At 38.9% G+C, this 23,890-nt stretch overlaps 1 protein-coding gene across 13 annotated transcripts in view; it reads right to left on the bottom strand.

The window, feature by feature from the left end:
- UBAP2 (ubiquitin associated protein 2) overlaps window positions 1-23,890 on the bottom strand; it is a 127,370-nt gene that overhangs the window by 87,957 nt on the left and 15,523 nt on the right. For 10 of the 13 annotated variants that reach the window (XM_071425748.1, XM_071425747.1, XM_071425752.1 and 7 more), the window contains exons 2-6: window positions 17,448-17,587; window positions 13,453-13,530; window positions 11,763-11,873; window positions 7,787-7,940; window positions 5,999-6,076 (exon numbers count right to left, since the gene is read on the bottom strand). In XM_071425748.1, coding sequence (XP_071281849.1) covers window positions 5,999-6,076; window positions 7,787-7,940; window positions 11,763-11,873; window positions 13,453-13,530; window positions 17,448-17,546 — 520 coding nt within the window. In that variant the 5' untranslated portion in view covers window positions 17,547-17,587. The other 3 variants (XM_071425758.1, XM_071425759.1, XM_071425760.1) reach the window with 3 other exon arrangements.

Genomic DNA, 23,890 nt, shown 5'->3' with positions numbered 1-23,890 from the left:
CCTTGAAGAGGCCAAAGTCTGCTCTCCTGAAGGCTATGGCAGTGAGCTTGTTGTGTGTCCTCATCACTGTACCCAAGATCTCAACCTCCACCATTTCAGTCACTGCAGCCTGGGCTGCCTTTGACCTTCACATTCCTCACCAGCCCCACAAGCCCTAGGCTCCAAACACACACTGCCAGCTCCTGACAGCTTTTCATCTGTAAGAAGTCCAAAGTCCTTCTCTGCAGGGCTGCTCTCAACGAGTTCTTCTCCCCAGTCTGTATTTATGCCTGGGATTGCTCTGACTCGAGTGCAGCATCTTGAACTTTATCTTGTTAAACCTCATGAGATTCCCATGGGCCCACTCCTCAAGCTTGTCCAGGTCCCTTCAGATGACATCCCATCCTTCAGGTGTGTCAGTTGCACTTCTCAGCTTAGTATCATCTGCAAATTTGCTGAGGGTGCACTCAATGTCATTCTGTCAGTGATAAAGATATTAATGTAAGAGCAACATTCCAAGATAGAGCCCTGAGGGACATGACCTGTCACCAGGTTCCATCTGGACATAGAACCATTGGCCACAACTACCTGGATGCATCCAACTAACTGAATGAAGCCAATTCTTTATCCACCAAAAAGTTCACCTTTCAAATCCCTCTCTCTCCAGTGTAGAGATAAGGATGTCATGTATGACCATGTCAAAGGCCTTACAGAAGTCCAGATAGATTATGCCAGCCCTTCCCCATTGACTGTTACGATCACTCCATCCACAGAAGGACACCGGATTGGTCAGGCACAACTTGCCCTTTATGAAGCCAGGATAACCAAAGACGCTTATCCCCTTCCCTAACAGATAGAACACATCAGTCCCCGGAAGACCAGGTTTCTCAAAGAGAGTCCCCTGGTCAAAGAAGTGAAATCCCTTGCTGTGGCACAAGGCCTATAACCACCTGCTGATTCTCCAAATACAACTGGCTCTTTTGACCTCCTTTGTTTTTGACTGGGAGGATGGATGAAAAAAACTACCTGCAAAAACTAGCTGCTCCAGAGTGCCTTATGGCCAAACCCAGGGCTCTGTAATTCCCCTTGATGATGTTCAGACTGCTCCTGGCTGTACCCCTTGTGCCTCCATGAAACAACAGCAGGAAGTAACAGTCAGTGGACTGCAAGAAGCCTGGTAGTCTCGGTGACATCCCTGATAAGAGCCCCTGGTAAGCAGCGCACCTCTCTAGAAAGCACATGTCACCAAAGGGGTGCCTCTGTACCTCTCAGAGGAACCTCCTACTACTGTCAATTGCTGAGTTACTCTTTGCATTTTTCTTCTCCTGAATGAATTCTAGAAAGGTCAGCACTTATATCCAACCCAGGCAGGTGGCAAGTTTTTCTGTTTTCACTAAAACATACTAGGAGTTCAAAACACTCATTACCACTTCTCCACTCTGGTACCATCCATGCATGGCAAGAATTGCTCTCCACATTCACAACATTTCTTCCCTCAAAGAAAACACACACTTCACGGCAGCACGAGAAAGGTGTGTAGAAGCTCAACTCAGATGGGACTAGCCCATTAAATTAACAACCTATTCTGCAGAAAATCACATCTGCTGAGCTTGTAGACCTAAATCCTTCCACTGCAACACAGGTGCTTTATTTAAAAATTCAGATTTTCAGGGTTTAAATTAGAGGAAGTTACTTCAAGGTTAAGAAATGGCCTGAAGAACAGCTGCAAGAAAAAGGAAATGCAGACTGGAAGGGAAAGCAACACTCTAAATTTGTGCTTATTTCTGACCACACAGTAACTGAACTGCCTCATCTCTGCTCTGGCAGTGCCATCCTGCCAGCAGAACCAAGCTGACAGAGGCTTATTAAGCCTTAAGAGATAAGGAGGCAAAGTGCAGAAACTTTATATTCTAGGTACTCCATATTACCAAAACAAACACCCAAGTTGGATTTAATAATTCAAATTACTTTTGTCTTTATTAGTCACCATAAAGCTAGAAGCAATTAATCAGTTTTATATACTGCATTTACTCTAGAAAGCATTTTTACAATTCATGCTGAAAACTTTCAACTCTAAAATTACATTTAAAGGAAAACAGGTGACTTGTTATATCTAAACTATGATAATCTCAAAAAAAAAAGTACATGACAGTTTCTTAACTAATGCAGAATGAGGCACATCAAAACTAAGCAAACTTCAAATTCTGACTTCCAGAAGGTCTGCTCCACTTTCATGTTTTATAAAAAACCAACATTCTCCTTAGTTCTGGCAAAAAAAATCCAAGACATATCCTGTGCCAACTGGGCTAAGCTTTTAAACATAGGGAATGTTTATACAAGCAATTCTGGATACAGAAGTTCAATTTGTTCAAGGATAGCATACTTCTTATGTTAAAAACAATGAAAAGAGATAAAGAATACAAACTGGACTATAATCAGATATCTATGAGAACGATAAGATGTTTTATTTTCCTATACAGCTGGCAGACAAAACAAGAGTTGGAATTAAAAAACAGCAATTTTCCTTTCATTTTTATATCTGTTTTGTAGGAAAAAAATCCCTGGCAGAACCCACATTTATGGAATGCTCATGTTGTTTTGGAATAATGAAGTAAAGAGATAAACAGAAGCGCAAGCAACAAATCTATCTTGCCTTTGCAAACCAGGGGAATTACTATACCTGAGTTTATAACAATTTCTATGTTGAATCAAAAAAAAAAAAAAAACCCAAAAGCCCACCTACCTGTTATTCCTTTATAAGCCATGGTCAATTAGATATCCAGGGAAGAGCACATGAACTGAAATCACAGTGTAGTTTCTTTGGATGTTTTCCTGATCTTCAACTATTTGTGGCTTTGACTTCCTTAGTCAAAAATAATTTACATACAACAAAGTCTTTGGTGGTTTTTCTTTTTCTTGACTGTGGTTCTTTTCTAGGATGAAATTTTCAAGTCTTTTTATGTATACATTTCCTGCACCACATTATCTTACTGAAAGGAGTTCCTTAGATTCACTTCATGTATGAAGAACCAACTCTTTAGGTTCATCTTGAAGCTGTAACCTGCTGATCTCATTTAATATTCTCTCTTTTGCATACTTGTTTAGCATGATCAACTGATGCCCCCACAGAAGTTTAACAGAGCTCCACCATACGTGCGCACAGTCCTCTCTCGCAGGCAGAAAAATCCTACACTTGCTCCTAACACCCCATAACTGCAGACTTCCCAGTACCTTCAAAAGCCTTCTAGCCCTACACCCTTTTTTTCCTCTCTGCATCCTTTTCAATATGAAGAAGAGGAACTGGGATAATCAGACCCGCACTTAAAATTGAAGATGCAAGAAGCCTAAAAAACAGCAGCTTAAAAATAACCTGTGCTTGTAAAGTTTGTCAACTTGTATACAACACTGCAGGTGATTAAAATGCAAATAAGAAAATGTTTCTATAGCTGATAATCCTAACACATAAGCATCTGCCTCCTTAATTTCTTCAGGAGATTCCATTCTAGACAGTCGCAAATCCTTGCTCAACTAACAAATATAATCACTTTGATGCAATTACTGCTCATCACCATTACAGTATTTCTTACATTTAAATTAAGCTCATGCAAGAAATTTGGTTCTAAAAAGAAGCACAGATGAGGAGGCATCTTAAAACAAGACATTCCCTGACTTCAATACAAAGTTTACACCCTTAGTTTAACAAGCAAAGATTTAGCTTAGAGCAATTATAGCTGAGACGTGTCCTGTTACACACGCTGTGATATATTTTTACATTCTGTTAATCAGTCAATAATTTGTATATGTTTCAAACCCCTGATGCCCTGCATACCAGCACACAGTGGTGTTTGCATTCTGCTTACCTACAACCCTATGAAGTTACAAGGAACATGACACAGTCATTAATGGAAGATCTACTGTCAGATTAAACTAGTGCCTTACACACCAAATGTAAAATATTCAGTATAAAGGTTTTTCCCTCTCAGTAAACGGCACACTATCACCTCTGTGTCAATCTCGTTTTAGCTATTTTCAGTTGCTTATCATTTCTTTAAATTATGTTTTTGTACTGTGAAGGAGTAATACATCTGATGGCCCAGCAAATCTCCTAGAAGGCAGCCAGTAAGATAACTCTTGCCTGAGAAGGTAGCTTAAAATAGAGTGTGTTGTTCAGATAATTAACTGACACCTTATTTCATATCCAGTGCCTAGATTTCTACAGACACACTGCATGAGACATTTCTAAAAATGGGTTCTGTGGTGACTACCAGCAATCTGTTTACTTTCAGCTGAAGTGTGTTATCTCTCATTTCACTATTCTGTGTAACAGAAAAGAAAGACTACAGAATAAATTGGCAGGAAGCTTTTTATTATTATTTCTACTAATATCCAAAAAAAGAAGACCGCATATCCCTGAAATGTAAGAACCGAATTACACAGATTTCTAAAACTTCCTGAGGATTCCAAGGGTTTGCACTGTAAAATTAATCAGGTATTTCCTACCATGGAATACACACACTTGTAATATAATGATCCTGTAACTGGCCAACAGGTTTATCACAGACACTTCATTAATACACTTTGCTCACAGTACAGTCTAAAATATTTAGTAGAGACATATAGTAATACTATGTATACGAAGACAGCGAATAGAAACTCTATTTTTCTATTAGAAACTCAAAGTTTCTATTTCTTCAGTTAGGTCAGTTTGATCTGATTATGAAGTTTGAGATATACGATATTCATCTAGAAAACTACAGCTTTGACAACAAAAGCAGTGTATGGTTTGTAAGGTTAAAGCAAAAACCACTGCATTTGAAATTAATATCTAAGTTTTACTGAACCATTATTAAAAAGTCCTACTTTTAAAATTATAATTTGAAAATAAAGGATTATTTTAAAAAATAAGTAACTGCAAGACTTACATTCTATCTAATGAAAGTGTAAACTGTTAACATACCAAAAATCATAGCTGTGACCTATACCACACCTTGTCCTGCAGAGCTACTTCTCTGCACACACCATTGGGTTTTTGCTGATTCACAGGCACTCTCACACACAAACCTTTGGAAGTTACTTCTTTGCATCTTTGTACACCTTCAAGATGCAGATCTGGAGAGAATGAAGGTGGATGCGCCTGTCTCTGAATGCCTTGTTACCCGACATTCCAAAGAGAAAGGAGTCCTTTGAAGGCAGAATTTTTCTTGAGTCAGACAGTACTTACTAAGTACATTAGTTCTGCTATACATTTCATCAATTTAACTTATTTAATACACTCGTCCACCCATAATCTGCACCACACATGGATTATTTATTTTCATTCCTCCAACTTTAAGGAAAAACAAGCCTCTATCCACTGCAACCAGTGAAAATCCAATTCAAATACATAACACCTGATTCCACATCCAATCCATTATCCCACCTCTTCTACATGACAGGATTGGAGCTGTACCTACAACTCCACAGTATTCCTTCTCCACAGTTCTCATCAGCTCTTCTGTGTCGAATTCCTTTTCATAGCAAAATGTCTCTAAGGTGGCTTGTTCTTTCTCTGATTGGCTACCAAAAGCAGAAGGCAAGCCTGACAACCAGAGACACCGCAAAGAAATGCTACAAGAAAAGGTACACCAAATCCTTCCCCAAGAGCCATACAGATGGAATCTTGTGCTCTCCTGCTGCTGAAGTACATCTTGAGGAACCCTGAGTGAGCACAGTCCCACTCACAGGAGGCTGGCATGAGTCAGTCTGGGAAAACAGCTCTCCATAGCCAGTGCACAGCTGCCTGCCACACAGGAAATTACCATGGAAGTGATCTCTGTCAATTTTTTTTTAAGTTGTTCCAAGACCAAGAAATTATAAAGGGTAAGGGAATGGGATGTACCCAAGCACAAGGTGGCTGAAGTGCATATGGAATCAAAGGATAAACAAAAAATGCTTAAGAAGCATTTAAAGAAACAAATGGGAGAGTTCCTTTTCAGGACATGAAAGCAGAGCCAGTCCCACAACAATGCCACCATCTCACCTCTCCCACGGCCACGTTTCCCACGGTCTGAAGGCCTGTCTCCTTGATTGTTGTCCACTCCATTCTCTTCAGCTCTAACTGTGTGGAGAGAGGACAGCTTAAGAGAAGCGTTAGAGATTGCTACTTGAGACAATACAGCCATTTGCTAACCCGAAACCTTCAAAACAGAAGGCAAAATTTTCAAGTGGGATGGTCAACAGATCTCAATTACCCCTCTTCTTTGAGGCCTCGCTAGAAGCAAGTTATGTTTCCTTGTTTCCTTTGTACTGGACAATCAGGAAGCAAAATATAAGAAGGAAAAGTCCATCAGGAGACAAACCTCTACAAGTCCCATGTTTTGTAGCCTACACTATTTAATGAGATAGGAAATACAGCTGCCTTATTCTGTGTTTCCTAGATAATGCACTGGTTGACAACAGTGAAAAAATAAAGGATAACCAGTAACACCAACTCTTCTCCTTTTTGCCCATACTGCATCCCTGTTGAAGCATGGAAACCGATTTCTCCTCTGTATTTAAAGCAGAGGGATGATGACTGGGTGAAGGTAAGGCAGTAAAAAAGGTCTGCAACCTAAGTGGTTTGTAGTAAACTCCCGACAAGGTGCTTTGAAATACAGCTGGCTACTTGAAGGAGAAAAAAAAAAACAACAATAAAACTGGCCTCTTGAAACACTGCTGAGACTTTGTACTGCATTTCTCCTAATGGCAACAAATAAAACCAAAAATGCTTGGACATAAAGTTGAGAAGAAAATAACAAGATTTGGTAACCATCTGAAATTTCTTTAATTCCAGTTTACAAAAAGAGAAAGGCAGCATCTGTCTCTGGTAAAAAAATTACCCTTTGCTTTCATTTTGATTGATCTAATTTATACTTTTCTAAGTCCAGCTCCATGTTTTACTAACATTTTTTCATCTTGACTTTATCCTACAAAAATTCACAACATCTATACTGGCACAATCGTTGAATATCTTCCAATTATGAATAACATGAGTTGGCTAATATTGTAAATGTTTTTCCTGCTTATAAGTGCAAAGCTAAACATATTGTATCCATTCTGATTTCTTTTCTCATCTATCAGTGTGGCAAACAGCCAATACAGACAATGCGCACAGCTTAGAGAATGCTGACAAAACTTAGATAAAAAAAGCAAAATGTATCCATCCAATCATGATCTATTGTGACTCTCTCTAACTTGGAAACATCAGTTTGCTTTTGTACAATGTATTATTGCAAATGTAGCAAAGCTTTCAATGTTTCAACTAACAATGTATTTTCTCTGTTGCAGAAACTCACCTTTGGTTGATTTATGTGAGAAATATATTTAGAGATTAATAATCATCCCAGTGTTTTCATTCCCCTTATGAGAAGATGAGAACATCTTCAGGTTCTCCCACTCATAAAAGGAGATGGAGTCAAAGCTGGATAATTTTTTCATTAAAAGAAACAAAAAAGTGTATCAGCTGTGCAGCGACATACTTGTTCTCATGCAGACTTACAAAAAGTCAATTCTAAAACTTACATGAAGAACAGCAAATTGTACAAGATCAATTCATCAAACAAGAACAGAGACTTATGTTACACTGAGTGTCTCTGAACAAGTACAGACCATCCCAAAACCAAGTCACATAGACAGACCAAGCATACCTGTGGCACAAACAAGTTATGATCCCTTCAACGCTGAGCTATAGTCGGACGGACTTTGCTCCATTAAGCACTCGCTCTTAGCTCAGTCAGTTGCAGCTGCAAGAAAAGCGTCTCAATCTTTAAAAATTAAGCCCTATACGTACACTCTCGTCCACGGCTGCCTCCTCTTCCCCGTCTGTTGGAACTTCCCCTTCCGCGACTCACTTCTCTGTCCCCTCGTTTCTCTCTGTTCTCTTTGTTTTCTGAACCTTCCTTTCCAAGGCTTTTCTTCTTTCCCCCTACAGTCTCCCAAGAAGTCTATTTGGGTAGAATAGAATTAGACACAAAAGTCAAAAAGGAGGAGACACCTCTCAATGCACACTTTCTACCCCACACCCCTCCAGTTCATGGAAAAAACCCAGGTTTTTGCATAATGTCACAAATGCAAACTACACTGATATAAATGGAAAGACAGGCTGTATTTTTGCAAAGAGATGAGAAAAAAACATTTTTGAAGTTTGATTGTCTTAGGGAATATGAGAACCCCAAATATTTCTGGCTATAATAGCCTTTTACCAGTTCAAGGAAGACTGGAACTATTGTAACACAGAACATCTGCAAAGCACGCAACAGTTTTCCTCTCAAATACATCCATAAATCTAGCATGGGAACATGAACAAAGCTATCTTTTTCTCCCAGGGAAATGAAAAAGAAAAAAGCCAAAAAACCCTTGTAAGTATCATTGAACAAAAGATTGATGAGACTAAGTATCTGGCCTAAGAGGGGGAAAAAAAAACCCAAACAGAAAAGAAAAACTTTTCATCCAGGCATACTAGAATTTAAACCCCAGAAGACAGAATGGCAAAACAACAGCTTGGGAGAACTGATGATAAGCCAGACCATCCACTCTTAACAGCTATAGACCATCAAACACAGCAAAACACAGGAAAAGCTATGTCTAAACAAGACACAGGATCAAGGTCCAAATATCAGGCTTCTGTTTTAATTTTAAACTCAGTTTCAAAATAAATTCAAGGTGTTATAAGCTCCATAGGAGTATCTCTAGGAGTTGAAAATAAAATGACTAAAACACTCGCCAAGAATAGCTCAGCAACTCATGTATTATGCAATTCCATGGTTAGTCTATTAAGCCATAGCTGAAAAGCAAGTAAGAATAAGAAAAGGTATTATTTGCAAATCATTAAGATGGCAGGGAGGTTTACATGTATGGCTCCATTTCCAGGAGCTTCTAGTTCAAATAAGATATTTAATATCAGAATATTTGCACATACAACTTGTTGTGAAGCACTGAACTATGACGTCTGACAGGCACCTACATCAAACAAAAAAGGTTGTCTACCAGCAATCTTAAGTCCTGTCTTATCTCTCAATTCCACCAACAGCAACTCAGCAGCCCTGAGGAGTCAGACCATGGCCAGCTAGTTCAAGCTGCCTAGGAAGCCAGTGCAAGGAAGAAAGCGGGTAGCAAAGCTGTTTACAAACACAGTGTTACAAAGTCTCCTTTGAGAGAATAAGAACAAAGAGAACAGTTACTCTCTCATTTTTTGGCATAGCACTGGTGAGAAAGAAAGGTGAAATCACTTTGCAGTTCCACCTCCAGTATAGAAGACTAAACCAACTTTGGTGAAGCCCAGCCAGAGCTGATCAGAGGTACAAAACTAAACACATTTGAAGACCACCACCTTATCCGTGAGGCAGAAAGCTGCTTCCCCGAGTAAGCACCACATGGCATCACCTACCACACCTGGTGTAACTGCACTGAAACATTCCTAGTGCTTCACACACCTCACAGGAGGAAAGATACCTGCACTGACAACTGAACACCCAAGTCTGTAGAATTCAGAATGCACTAATTCACTGATGGGCTTGGTGCCAAAATATCTTTGACCATTTCAGGAAACACCCAAAACTGGATAAGGCTGCAAAGCTGAAGAGGAAGCAGCCTCTCCTGAGTGAGATTTAAAATAACTTAGGAAGAATCAGTAATAAGATGATCATGAAAGCATCAGATCCATGCTTTCCCACAATACAATTTTGAGGAAAGCCTTGAGAAAGTCAGGCATGTCATTTAAGATAGAGGATGGTGCTACCTCTGAGCATGGGGATCCATCACAAACCGTTGAGCTGTCTCTCTTTCTGAGGGAGGTAACTGATTAAAATTTCAGCTGACAATGCCTGAGGCAACCCAAATGATAGCAGTGGGTCTGATCTTTGAGAAAATCTGTAACAGATAACTCTTGTTGTCCTATTCTTACATGGAAAGAATAAAAACCTGAAAGGTCTGTTTTGTTCTATCTTCAAAGGTTTAGTAAGTAAAACACAGCTGAGCATAAAATGGGTTGAAGAAGTTAAATGAATACAAGCTTAGGCAAAGAAACTGTGTCCTTCTCTACTCAAACACAAGCCTCTAACTAGCCCAAGCCAGACTGCTACAACTGCTGCAAAAGGAAAGTCTTTACAAAGTCATACACTTACACCTTGTAGATCACAGCTTTAAACCCCAAAAACAAACAAAAAAAGAATAATACAAAATTGGCTGATTATCAAATAAACTATAAACAGACATTTTAACTATCACTCCTTACTCTTCAAATTCCTTCAGTTGAATGAACACATCTTTCAAATTAAGTTTAAAAAAACTGCAAGTGCATCAAAGCAGAGTAAGACTAGAAAGAGAGACTTGGAAATCTTCATTCAGAATTTGTAGTACTTCAGCTTACAACTTTATGTCAAATCCATGGTTAAACTGTTCTCAAGTATAATGGCCTTAAAACAAATCCTTCCAACTGGAGGCCCATAAACTTTCAAAAATAAAATTTTTCATACCCATCAATTAATACTCCTTCCTCCTTGACTCCTTCAAGTTCTCTATATTTTGTTTCTAAGTTGCATTTTGTCTATAGAGAACAGTGGGTTAAGAAGGACTTGTCAAAAGTGCAGAACATATCAGTATCACTTGTAGCCGATGAATGAGTTCAGAAAGCTTTTTCTATGTCATGATCAGTTACAACAAATTGCTAAAGTAAAAAAGGATTTAATACTCTCTATCAACCAGAAAACTACTTTCAACTAAAAAATGGCAAACATGATAAGTCTGAGAGAACACGGCATATAACCCAGACAGATTTAAGTGAAATGCTCTCCTCTATTCCCAGTCTGTCAATATCATATACTTCTTTGTTTAGAAGACCTCAACTCTGATAAAAAATGAAAAGGGGATAGAAAAGAAAGTCCCCTCAGTCAAAACAGTGTGTGTCCCAGATTAAGGGTGTGTGAGGGGTGAGTTTCCTCATTAACAATAAACCAGAGTACACATCCTGACAAATCACAGGAAATACTGAGTGCTCAGCATCAAGAAAGGAAGTCCAGGTTACTTTTCCAACTTGAATGAGATAGAATCTAATTTAAAAACAAACTGTAAGAAATCTCTCCAGCAAAAACTTCAACTGCAATAAAACATATTTTCTTAGTATCTCTTGGGATAAAAAATTTCACTGTGCAACTTTTTAAGCGACATTATTTGTTGTTGTATACACATAGTTTAGTCTCCTCCTGTTTTTAGATTAAGTCATGCAAATGAGCAACACAGTTAAAGAAGCAACTATTTGTTGCATCCTTTCCTGCCATAAGTAGCATTACCAATGCAACTTGCAGATGTGGACACCTCCTCCAACTTCAATACTGGCAACCCACATCTATAGAACATGCATAACTTAAAATACCTGCCTGCCCTCGGGTTTACAAAGATTGACCTTTGTAATGGTCTCAGACCTCAGGAGGGTCTACACAGTAACTACAAAACCTGTAGCAAGAAACAGCCTGTGTCTGAGGGAGCACTGAGCTCTGCTGCAGAGTTAAAACTGCTGTATATAAATGAAAGCATAGGAACTCTGCAATAGACCAGCTGAACACCCACAACATTTTCCGGATTCAGCCTTCTCCAAGGTATGCATGCAGTAGAGAAGCTGCCCTAGTTTCCATTTCCTCCAAAAGAAATTGAATGGAGACACGGAAATTGAAAATTTCTGAAACATGACTTTCCCAATGTCCTTCTAGAAGCTGAAAATCACAGCAAACAAAAGGCTTTAGTTTAACATGGAAGTTAACATGGAACCTTACCGTGTCTGAACTTCCTTCCAGCAGTATGTTGATTGCTCTGTTCACATCCCCATTACAATCATGTAGTGCCACTATGCATTCATCCTGGTTTTTCCCAGTCACTTCCATAAGCTGGCAGTAAAAGTCAGACATGTTAAAATATCTAAATTACCATCATAAGAAAGTAAGACCTAGTATGACCACCAATTACAACAAAGTGCATAGCTACCATGTCAGAGTAAACTAATATCCCGAATAAAGTAATCTGCCTTGTACAGATCTGCTTGGGATTCAGACAAGAGAGGAAGAAGCACAAATTAAAAGGAAGCAGTCTTTCACACATTTTCTGGTCTGTATGCTTGCAGCAAATGCTGCCAGATCAGCAGTATGTTAAGTGTAAAGGACAGCAATAGTTTCAGTATAATCCTATCTCTTTCTCCACTAAAATTGCCCCTCTTTATCCCAGTGTGAGAAAAGATATATAGCAAGACATGGCAGAGAACAGATCCACCTGGAAAACCATCCAGACTAAGAAATACATTATCTTTCAGACAGACTAGCTCCCTTGATCCACTTCAGCATAAGGCCACACCAGAATCACAAAGGTGATTAAGGAGATCTAGTTCTGAATTATGCTCCTTGAACTCATGGTGTATATCCTGAAGAGTGTGTGTCACAGAGCATTTAGCAAATTCATCTAAAGAACAAAACCTACATGAGCTAGAAATACATATGCAGAAGGTAAAACAAATTCTGTGCAGAACTTAATTCATCTCCTTCCCACCAGCACAGCCACAAGCACTATTGATGAGGGTCCTTTGGCTTCACAAAGTACAAGATAACATTTTTGGCAGAGCAACAGAACTAGTTTGTAACAAGAACAAAAAAAAGCATTTAACAATGCTTCAGAGGAAGTTTTAGAGATGAAAAGAAACCAAGAAATCTGCTCCTTTGCTGCATTTATGCATTCAAGCTAATTCTTCCCTCCTGGGTGCATTCGTAGGTTCTTCATGAGCTGTGATGTATTCACCAGGACAAAATCACCAACAGCCACAACAGACACCCATAATGTCAGGACTGCTTGAATTAATGGTCTCAGGTGTAAGTAGATAATGAAAACTTGATTATCTAACACCCAACACTCACCATGGTAGAGGAAGTGAGACATTTCATTTATACACTGTAATTCTATAATTTTAATGCATACACAGATCTGTGAGGTAAGATTATTTATTTTTTAAAATAACACCTTGATTTATCTTTAAGCTATCATTAGACTTTTACTTTTCCTGAAAAACTTCCAAGATATTGGCAAACTCAGCTTACACAGGTGACGTTTTTCTCGCATATACTTGGGGACAAGCTGAACGCATTCTTTATTCTGACAATCATTATTCATCAAGACCATATTAGAGAGATACACTGAGGAAGAGACATCAGCATAAACGAGTTTTGGCTTAAGGGTTTGTCTACAAAGCTTTGTCTACATAGTTTCCTACACTGAAAACTACACTGTCAGAGCTGTATTACCACAAAATTTCTTGTAAAAAGACTTTAGAGTGCAATAAGAGCACGTTTTCCTAGTTAAACTTATGTCCTTCTGAAAAAAGTTTCATCTAACTCAGAAACAGATGCTCTACCTCCAAAATGGAAGCCAGTTCTAGAACATTTTATTGTGGGACAAAAAAATTTCTACCAATAAGAAACGTACCTGTTTCACTTTATCTTCAAAATCTGCGTCATTCTTATCGTAGATCATCTGAGCAAGGCGAATCTGTTCTGCTGTTGCCTGAAAAAAAATGATATCCAAAAAAGTACACAGAAGGTAACTATACTTTTTAGAAGTATATCCCAGTGTCCCTGCTTTTTCCTATGGGTTCTCAAAAAGAACATAACACAACAAGCACAGAGATGCTGTGGGGGAGGGATCAATATCTTGTCCATTCCTATTTATAGTTTTAAATGTTATTTGGGATAGAAGCAATTTCAACACATTCTAATCTATCTGAAATACAGTTAAAGGTCACTGTACTGACAAGACTACCATATAATAACACAGAAGGACCAGGCAAGACTACATTTTAGCTACATTAATGCTTTCACTTTTATTTAAGATCTACTACTCCAGTATTAAGAGTTTTATTGTAACAAACCGGCAATAGTATCTCTAAATTAACCACATCTCTGAAAATCCCTGCTCCCATCCCCTTCCGCAGCTCTCCCAACAACAATCTGACTCTGTAGCTTTATTGAGCACTTAAAGAGACTTGAGTCATGTCTCAAAACTTTGCCCATGAACAGCTGCACTGTTTTTTTTTTTAAAGTGAATACTGTTCTCAGAAAACTGGTAAAGCAACTTGCTATTGATGAAGTACCTGGTACTTCTGCAACATTTCTGGACAAAAATGCACACTAGCAAGTTGCACAAAAGCTGAGAGACTGAAAGAGATGCAGTCAAGTACAAAAAATCCAAAACACACTATGGCTGCCCCCGAGAGAAAAACGACTCTAACACAGATATCACATCACACACATCACTTCATAGTGCGGCATATCTGCAGCCTATGAACTGCACTCCCAAGAAAACACCAAAGAACAGTGTGCATTACAAGATCCTGGACCTCATTTGACTTCTGCTCAAAGACAAGAGGCTACTGCTGCATATAGAGAAAGCTGATACTGAAGAGAGCTAGGACCCACTATGCGGCTGCTGAGCCTGCAGAGGGTTCTTCTTTCTCGAGTGGGATCAGTTCATCTGCTGGAATTTTTGATGGAAAGGATTCACCCTAGGCAGCTGGCTGAATCTCACCTTTTACCATCCCACTTCACAGGATACACACGTGAAATTCTGTGCCTCACAAAGTTAGATCTAATCAGAGTTAGACTGTTTGGCTTTCAGAGTTTACCACAAATCCAAGTTCTAGAGGAGGCCACCAAGCACAAATGCTGAGAAGAGTGTAAAAATTACTCCAACGAACACCACCAGGTGCTTATTTGCTGAAAAGTTACTGCAGCTGTCACAGTTCCTTGAAGGGAAGTGACATCTGTGCTCAAAGACAACATTTCAAGAGAATTAGCATTTGTAACAGTTGTACACTCCGGGTTACTTCACCTTTTCAGCCTGTCATGCTGACAGCCTCATATGTCACTCCACTGGGTAAAAGGGGCTGCTCTGAACTCCCCAGTTCCACCTTCCACAGAACCCTGTCAATGTGGTGCTCTGTGCAAAGGAGGTTGTTCTTGGTGACTGCTGAGAACTCAGCAGACAGCAGAACCAAAATGTCCACGGGCTTCAGGAATTTAAGTTTTGTTGATCCATTTTCTCACTCTGATTACAGGCTCCACAGGCACACTGAGGCTTTTAAGCAAGTGAAGAGATTTTCTTTGAATATATCCAGAGCAAAGACATTCAGATAATATAACTTCTGTAGAGATATGATGACATATTTTACCAAAAATCAGGAATCCACTAAGATTTATTTTTTACATAAAGAAATGTTTTCTTCAAGCCCACATTAGAAGACAAAAACATACTAATTCAAGAATTACGAATATGTGACAGCATCTTCAGTTTTCCTGTGTAAGCAGAGAGCCTAGAAACTTGTAGGTGCAATACCACTCATAGTTATGCCAGTGGATTACACCCAGATAGAACTGAAGATTCGGAAGGGAAAAAAAACAACAAAACCACCAGATGACTACAAAAATATCAGACCACTGTCACAAAGAATTCTGGCCTTTCCTCCAGCATGTAGAGGTTCTTTATTTTGAAGGCACCATTGTCTGAATGGATGCTGTAGCATCCTAAGCAAGAGTATAATTAAGTTTGAATTGTGACTAAGAAAGTAGTAGTATTTCAAAACAGCCTGAACTTTACTCATCCTTACAAGATATAAGTACCTTTTCAGTAGAAGAGTGAAAGAAATTTTAAACTAAAACTTCAAACTACCAGAAAACAGAAGTGTGCCAAACCCAAGATTAAGTGACAGTAATAGACATACATCTTACAATAAAATGGCACATTTATTATCCAGAAGCAATGTAGTAGAAACATGATGTAATTTGTTAAATAATCGAAATGATGATCAATGTGATATTATGACAGTGGAATATCCATTTGGGAAAACACTATTCTATATTCAGAAAAATGAATCACTGGTGATTAAACAGGTAAATCCAGAGACTTCTGCTGATCTGCAAAGACTGACTAAGCAGAAAGGTCCATCTGGTATCTCAACAATAAAATATATGGAGCATTAAAACATAACTGCTATGTAAGAAATAACCACCTTTTCCACTGAAGTGATCGAACCAGTATCTATTATGCAAAAGGCAGGATAAAAGGACAAAATGCAGAAAAAGGTCTTAATGTCTAAAATCAATGAATCCCATAGTTTGGAAAGGTCCTCCAGAGATACACCATGACCATACTCATGGTAATTATTTTTTTCCTTTTAAAAGCAGGAATTACTAGTGTTCGAGCTTGTGCCACTTGCTCTCTGAGAACAGTTGGTTTCTACCTTTCCTATACCCTTTCATGAGGCACCTGAACAGAACACACTTGTATTAGTGGGCTGAAAACACCCAGATCCCTGAGCCACCCCTCATTTCTCCTGTTTCAGTCTAACAACCATCTTTGCAGCTTTTCACTGGACTTCCTCCTATTTGCCTATGTCTATCTTGTGCCAGGGAACCCAATCAAGCAAACCACTCCAGTGCTGTCTTGCAAAATGTTGGAAAAGGGGAAGTCACCACTTTTGCCAGGCTGCTCAATATACTCCTGCAGCCTTATTTTAAAATAAAACCAAATTCAACTCATTTGTTTAAACTTACTTTCTAAATCCACACATTAGCATGAATCACCACCATACCAAGTGCTGCAACTCAAGGAGATGACAAGGGTTTGAGGTCACGTGATTAATACTGAGCAAAACAGAGCAAGAGGGTCTCCATATTAAAGACTAGCCCAAAAAACAATAGAAGGCAGTATTTCTCTGTAGAGCTCATGTGTGTATCACCTCCAGACTGATACACACGCACGCCAGCAAAGAACTGAGACAGTTTTTGAAACCAGACTAATTCTGAGATGTATCTGTCAAGAGAATACTGAGTTGTCAGAAGGAGAAACATTCTGCACTCTTTGTAACCCAGACAAGCACGCAACTACTGCTGCCAAGAATCAGTAGCAGTAGGGTGAAACTTAATATCCATCTAACAGATACTGAAAATTTTAGTCTGCTAAGGGATGGTCATTGGTGGGGTCATTGCACAAGAAGTTTAGGATTTTGTGACTTGAAGAGACACTGAATCATGCTGTAGATCACAACACGCATCTAACGAAGCTTCTCCTGCCCATTCAAATTTCTCGCTTGACCAGAAATCTTCCAGCATCAGGAGGCTGACAGATAGAAGAGCTGAGATCTGAGGACTGTGAGGTCACAGGACAGAAATCCTGACACAGGCATCAAAATCCTCACTGATAGGAGACATTGCTGAAGAACACAAAACTCATTTAAAGACAACACAGGAATAACTTAACGCTGTCCTGCATTACTGAGCAATTAATGCAAGTAATCAAGCATAATCTTCCAAAATAAACCATGTATTTTCGCCCCATCTTCTTTCAGCTTTTACTGACTCAGGAAAGAAACTTGTATCATTACATTCTCACTTTCAAGTCAAAGAAGTTGATACCGTAGCACATACCTGCACTACTTGTTTCTGTGGTTGTGTCGGCTGTGTGGCTGAAATTTGTATTTTGTCCCGAGTGCCCCGGGTACGTTCACTGCCCACCGAAGTCATCATATACAGTATATACAAAACAATGTATGTACAAAATACAAAATCTGAAAGAAAAAAAAGAGCGTGAGTTAAGGTGGATACTGATTCAATAACCAAATAACATAAGTACAATAGCTTGAACTCCTGCCTTTACTACCGATTCTATACAGAGACTCATGAGAAAGCAGCTTTAATACACTATTTTTGGATTTACTGCAGTTTTTAACACTAAAAGGGGAAATGCAGTGGATAGAAAGCCTTTTTATCTGCTGACTGGAATCTGTGTCAATTGGTACTTCTAGATCTCATAGCTTTTTCTAGTTATTTAATACACAGACTTTTCTGTTGGCTACTCTGATTAAGTTTTAGCTCCAGCTGCATCACTCAAAATTCTAGAATACCTGCTGTCTAGTTCTGATGCCTGGAATTTATCCGCTCTCACATCCACTCAGAACACTACACAAAAATCGTATTCATGAACTAAATACTTCCTCCTTTCCCTACTAACAAAACTGCTTTTCCTGCACATTCATGGAGGTCATGGCCAATTCCAACTCTGCTTCTCATCTTTCATTTATAAAAGAAATTATGATGATTAGGTTTAAATCCAGCCTCTATAGCCAGTACTTTTGTTTTAATCTCCCTCATATTTACAGAAACAATTTATAAAACTATCTATCACCCTGCTTTAAACATACTGTGGCTGTATACGGCAACAGAGAAATCCCAATAAAACCCCAAATCCACCCCCCACATCATTGTTACCCCATCTGTGGCTCTCAGCTTTCATTCTTATTTGTTCTCTAGTACTAAAATTACTTTGAAACAAGACATTATTATTATTCCCCCTGTTTGTACAGCACTTAGCACAGGACTAATCAATGAGCATGGTTTATAGCAGCTATGGCAACTGTAACAAATCTTTCAAATGGTTAGAATGCTCACATTCAACTGCCTGGTTTCTGTCCCCAAAAGGTCAGAAAGTAAAACTGAAAATTTTTGGAAGTAAGGACAATTTTCAAGAGGTGTACCTGGGCAGAAGGAGAGGTACAAAAAACACTGAAGTGCTTCTACTGCAGTTCCATTATATGAGCAGGCCTCAGCACAAAACTTGCTAGGGCAACAGCTGCCTAGCACTGAGCTCAGCACACAAAAACCACAGATTACATAAGCTCAACTGGAAGGGACTCATCAGGATCATCTAGTCCAATTCCTGGCCCAGCACAGGACCATTCCCAAAAGTCACACCACGTGTCCAAGACGATTGTCCAAACACTTCTTGTGCTCTGTCAGGCTTGGTGCTGTGACCACTTCCCTGGAGAGCCAGTTCCAGTGCCGAACCACCCCGTGGGTGAAGAACTTTTATTATAATACCCGAAGAAAAGCACCCATGACACAATTCCAGGCTATTCCCTCAGATCCTGTCACTGGTCACCACAGAGAGGAGATCAGTGTCTGCCTCTCCTCCCTCCTCTTCCCCTTACAAGGAAGTTGTAGACTGCTATGAGGACCACCTCAGTCTCCTCTTCAGAAAGATGAGCACACTGCAATCTCATGGACTGCAGCCTCAACACCCAACTGAATCACTGGTGGTCACAAGTAATGCACATTCAACAATTAAAGCTGCAATGAGATGCTTCAGTTTAAATACCAATTTATGATACCCAAGAGCCTCACCTACAATCAAAAGGACAATTAACTACATTATCACCTAAATATCTTCTTTAAAAATACATTTTTGTTGGTCAAAATTGAACACGGACACTGAATTTATTTATGTACTAGCTAAAGCATTCAGTAATGCTTTAATGTCTGAGAGGAAAGTGTATTTCCATAAGAAATATACTTGATCAGGAACTGACTGCAGTTATAGGCTGTATTGGAATACTGTGTTTCTACAACTTTCTGAACGCACTGAACAAAGCCAATCTATGTCACAGTCCCTTAAAGCAGTCTAAGTGCATTGTGTTCTAAGGCCCAGAACACACAGACCTTCAGAGCATTGTGTCTGACAAGAAGGCCAGACACAGCCAAAACAAAAAGTTATCTGAGCTACTGACACCATGTTCTATGGAATGCAGCAAAGTATAAAGTAGATGTGGAGATGCTCTGGGCAGCAAATTGAACATTTATCACTGACTATCTGCTCATGGCCATTCACTGATACATTAAAGACATATCAGCATTTTCAGCTGAGTCTGCAGTAGTATTATTTCAGCTGTTTATGTTAAAATCTGCTTTATAAGCTTTGCTGACTGGACTAACAACATCCAAAAACTTCAATTTATATAGACTAATAATGACCTTTGAGTTAGCTTTTTGTTTCATTGGGATTTTTTTTTACTGTTTCTTTTTCCAAGGATCAGACTGCTTATCACAATTCAAACTAGCACAATGAGCAATGCAAAAAAATCTGAATAGAGCCCCCACAAGAGAGCACTAACTTCTCTGAAAGACAAGCTTATAGTTTCATATATGGTTGTCTAGAATCAGCCCATTGCGACTTAAGATTTGTTAAGAAAATAACTCCATTGGGTCTCGATTTGTTCATAATTTCTGAATTAACATCATATTTATTATGGTACCTAGGAATTTTGATATTTCTGTCAGAATGATTTCCCCCAATATCACCAAAGCCACTGAAAATATGATGATTCATATTTTAGACAGGACAGCAGGACACTTATATTAAAAAGTTTTCTGTTTTCTGTGCAAAGCACAGGCTGAACTACACCCTGCTCTTTGGCAGCCATGCAATTTGTGGTTCCTCAAGCAGATTGTGTCTCTTTTTCTTTTCCTAGCATGTGTCTCCCACCATTGCTTGAGCCATACTTGTTCTTCAAGATGAAAGGATACTTTAAGAAAAAAGGCAGGCACACAAATGGCTGAAACACTCCTGGGAGACAACATAGCACAGAAAGATCACGCTGCTGTGGGAACAGCTCAATCAACCTGAACAGCTAAAGAGGGTTTCTAAAGGAGATCTTCATCCTCCTGATTTGTGCGGTACATGAGCAGCACTATTTGGCAGGTTAGAACGAAGGAAAAAAAAGCCCAGCAAAGGTACAGGGAGCAGGATGGACTTGTACTTGTCTCAGGCAAGTGTAGAACCCCACACACAGTTTGACAGTCCCCAAAAAGCCAACAAGGACATGCTATAACCCATCAGACAAAATCTAGTCTTCTTAAAAGCACAACTGGCAGCCTGATAAAAACAGACCTTTCAAAATACTGTTATTTTACTTCCTCTTAAGTTGGCTCCCACTGTCTCTTGGCAGTGTCCAGACACAGCAGCTGGAGGGCTGCGCTCCCCCTCAGACACTGCACTGAGCAGGGACACATGGCTGAGGCTTCGCGCCAACCACACCTACTGCAGAGTAAGAAGCAACAGCAGCGGGGAGGCACTGCCTCCAAATTATCACAGTGACGACAGTTTTGAGCATAAGTGGGATATTATTAATTAATTAGATGGGGCTGAACAAGAACATTTCCTTGCTCACAAAGCAGCTTCTTATTCTCTCCAACTTGTCATATTCATCAAGTCTGTTTGGCAGGCTGCTATCACAGTAATGAGCAGGATATCACAAACTGTTAAACTTAGTTTTAACTGTAGATCAAATGAGGGAATATGATTTGAGACTGGGAGGAAGAAAACTCTTAATTAAAATCTATTTAATAAAGATTTAAAAAATATTCAGGCAAACACGTTTCAGTTTCCATGTCAGCATCTGGTGCAGTGCAAAAGTCCCCCATCAGCAGTTAATACCTGACACCTTGCAGATGTTGCTATTCTAATAAGCAACCAAAACAGCTGTATTTGAAGAAACATATAAAATATTAAATGAAACTAATAGTAGTTTTATCACTTTCTATACCCTAGTACAGAGCACTAGTGAAAAAAAGGAGAAAGTATTAAAGAGAGGGCTTCCCAAAATTCTCATATAAAGAAATGCCTCTATTCTCATGACAATTAATGAATATGAATATGAAAAGATTCCTCTCAACTTTTTTCTTTTTTTGCTGATGTAACCTAGTACCCACAGACCAAGGTTGTCTTTACTAATTTAAAAACAAACAAAAACCAAAACCCAAACAAAACTAACATTTAAAAATGCCTCTATCATCAGTTATGACTTCATTTAAAAAATTTCCATTAAAAAAGGAAAGCAACAGAATAATCAATGATGAAAACCATCCCAACTCTCAGTCTTTTTAGCTTTCTGTCTGTACAGCATGTTTTAGTCCAACGACCTATACTACAACTGCAGCTCCAGAAATGTGTAACATGGAATGGCAAGGATCATTCTAGCTTAAAAAAGCAGTAACAAAATATTATAATTTAACCCTTCCTAAAACTACCAAATTCCCCACCTCCAAAGTTTTCATCCCTTGTCTAATGCAACACATTTAGTTGTGTTTCCGCTTTGGATTTTAAAAGAAAAAGAGAAAGGCAAATAATCAAAGATTAACTGAACACATATCAACACAAATAGCAGGTTTTTAAAGCTATTATGATGTTTTCTGTCATATGTTGTTCTATCTTCCTTCAGCAAGAACTCTAAGCCTTTTAGACTTAGAAATCAGAAAACCTAGCAATACAGAGGATAAAAGTTGATTTGACATGGTTGCAAGCCCCCAAGATACAGGAAATCTATTACTGAACTTCCAGGAACAGACACAGCAATAGCAACAGCAACTGACTTTCAAGATTCCTCTAGAAGTTAAATATATTCACTTCCATCAGTTGAAAATAAAATCTGCAGTTTCGATTGCTTTCCTGAGGCAGTCTCAAGTAAGTTACTTTCTTGATTCTTGGACAAGGAGCTGTGATAAACCATTGAAAGACCTCTGTGAACACCTTAAAAATGTGACTGCTTTTTTATATTCAAAATACAAAGCTACCAGTTAAAGATTTCTCACAGTGACAGGGTTGGGAAAAGGCTGCAGGACACTGCCTCAGGAGGGCATAACTACTGTACATGTACAGTAAGCTCAGATTTTACTGCTCCAGCTGTAGGATTTCATGAGCAGGAAGAAAAAGAACAGTGGGAAACAATTACATCTGCAAAGCTTCGACGTAATGCATTTCCCCTGAGTGCTGTTGTCCAGAGCATCTCATCATCTTTATTGCTGATTGAAACAGGAAGAGTTTGCAAGAGTCAGATGTTCCTCAGGAACCATGCTGATGGCTCGGGGTCTGTATTGCCCCAAGCAACTACATTGAACGTGAGTTTATGGATCCTGGGAGGATTCATGCCTCATCTTACAGTCTTCTATGGCAAATAGGAAAAATATTGACCTGCATAACTGGCAAAACACTAAAGGAGAGAGAAACTTTACTATCTGTATGCTCTTATGTTTTACCAAGGAAAGAGTATTACTGGGGAGAGTCTGAGTACCAGCACAAACACAAACTAATATATAAACAAGCCATGTTAACAAACTGTAACCAATAACCAAGTGACTATTCTTACCCACCTTTTGAAAGCCCTCCAAGTTGTTACTTGAAACAATTATCCTGCTAGGCAAATCTATAACTAGCTAAGAACATGTTCCCATCTGCAAAAATCAGAAATTTCTCCTTAATACCAGAATAAAAGAATTTTATTTTAAGGATTAGTACTCCTAACCATATGCTATGCAAAGACAAAGAAATACACAAAGAGGTCTTACAAATAAAAGACAGCACTTGGTAGAAGTTTTGGAAGAGCAAGTGCTCCTCCTCAAAAGACTGGAGTTAGGCATAAGCTGGTCACATATTCAGAGCCCAAAAGTATGATGTGGACAAGGGACTGAACACAGTACATTTTCCAGAAGTAAAGCATGTATCAACCATGGAAGTTAGGTATTATAATTAACATTTTTTTTTAAATCCTCTCAGAGTATCTATTTTTTTCCTATTATCCCAGTGTGTCTGACTGAGAGATGTGCTTCACATTTCAGAATATACTGGTGATTCTCTAGTTTTAACCAAAATCTACCAGCTACACTCAATAATATCCTGCAGACTTGTCCTCATCATTTCTTTAAAAATACTGAAGCTTCAGAGGCCACATGTACCCTTATTCATACAGAAACTTCTGAAGGAAGAAATGCAACTTTAACTGGTATTTACAAAAAAAAAAAAAAGGTAAGACAATCAATCACACCAAAATCAGAGAAGTCTGACTGACTTCCACCTAGGACTTTATCTTCCACACAGCCAAGTCAATATTCAGACTTGTGAAAAACTGATTAGCAAAACTCACCCAGCTCCACTGATGTCTGTATGCACCTGAGTGACTCTGGACAATCAAAGGCAGTGAATGTCCTAAAACATTCAGAGAACATGACCTTATGTTTCAGACATCAGTATCTACAAGGAAGCA

The sequence above is a fragment of the Agelaius tricolor genome, unplaced genomic scaffold, assembly GCF_023055355.1.
Source record: "Agelaius tricolor isolate 1412-34295 unplaced genomic scaffold, bAgeTri1.0.p SCAF_4, whole genome shotgun sequence".
NCBI classification, from domain to species: Eukaryota; Metazoa; Chordata; class Aves; order Passeriformes; family Icteridae; genus Agelaius; species Agelaius tricolor.
The sequence above is the reverse complement of the archived record's forward strand: the minus strand, read 5'-3'. Positions and strand labels throughout refer to the sequence as shown.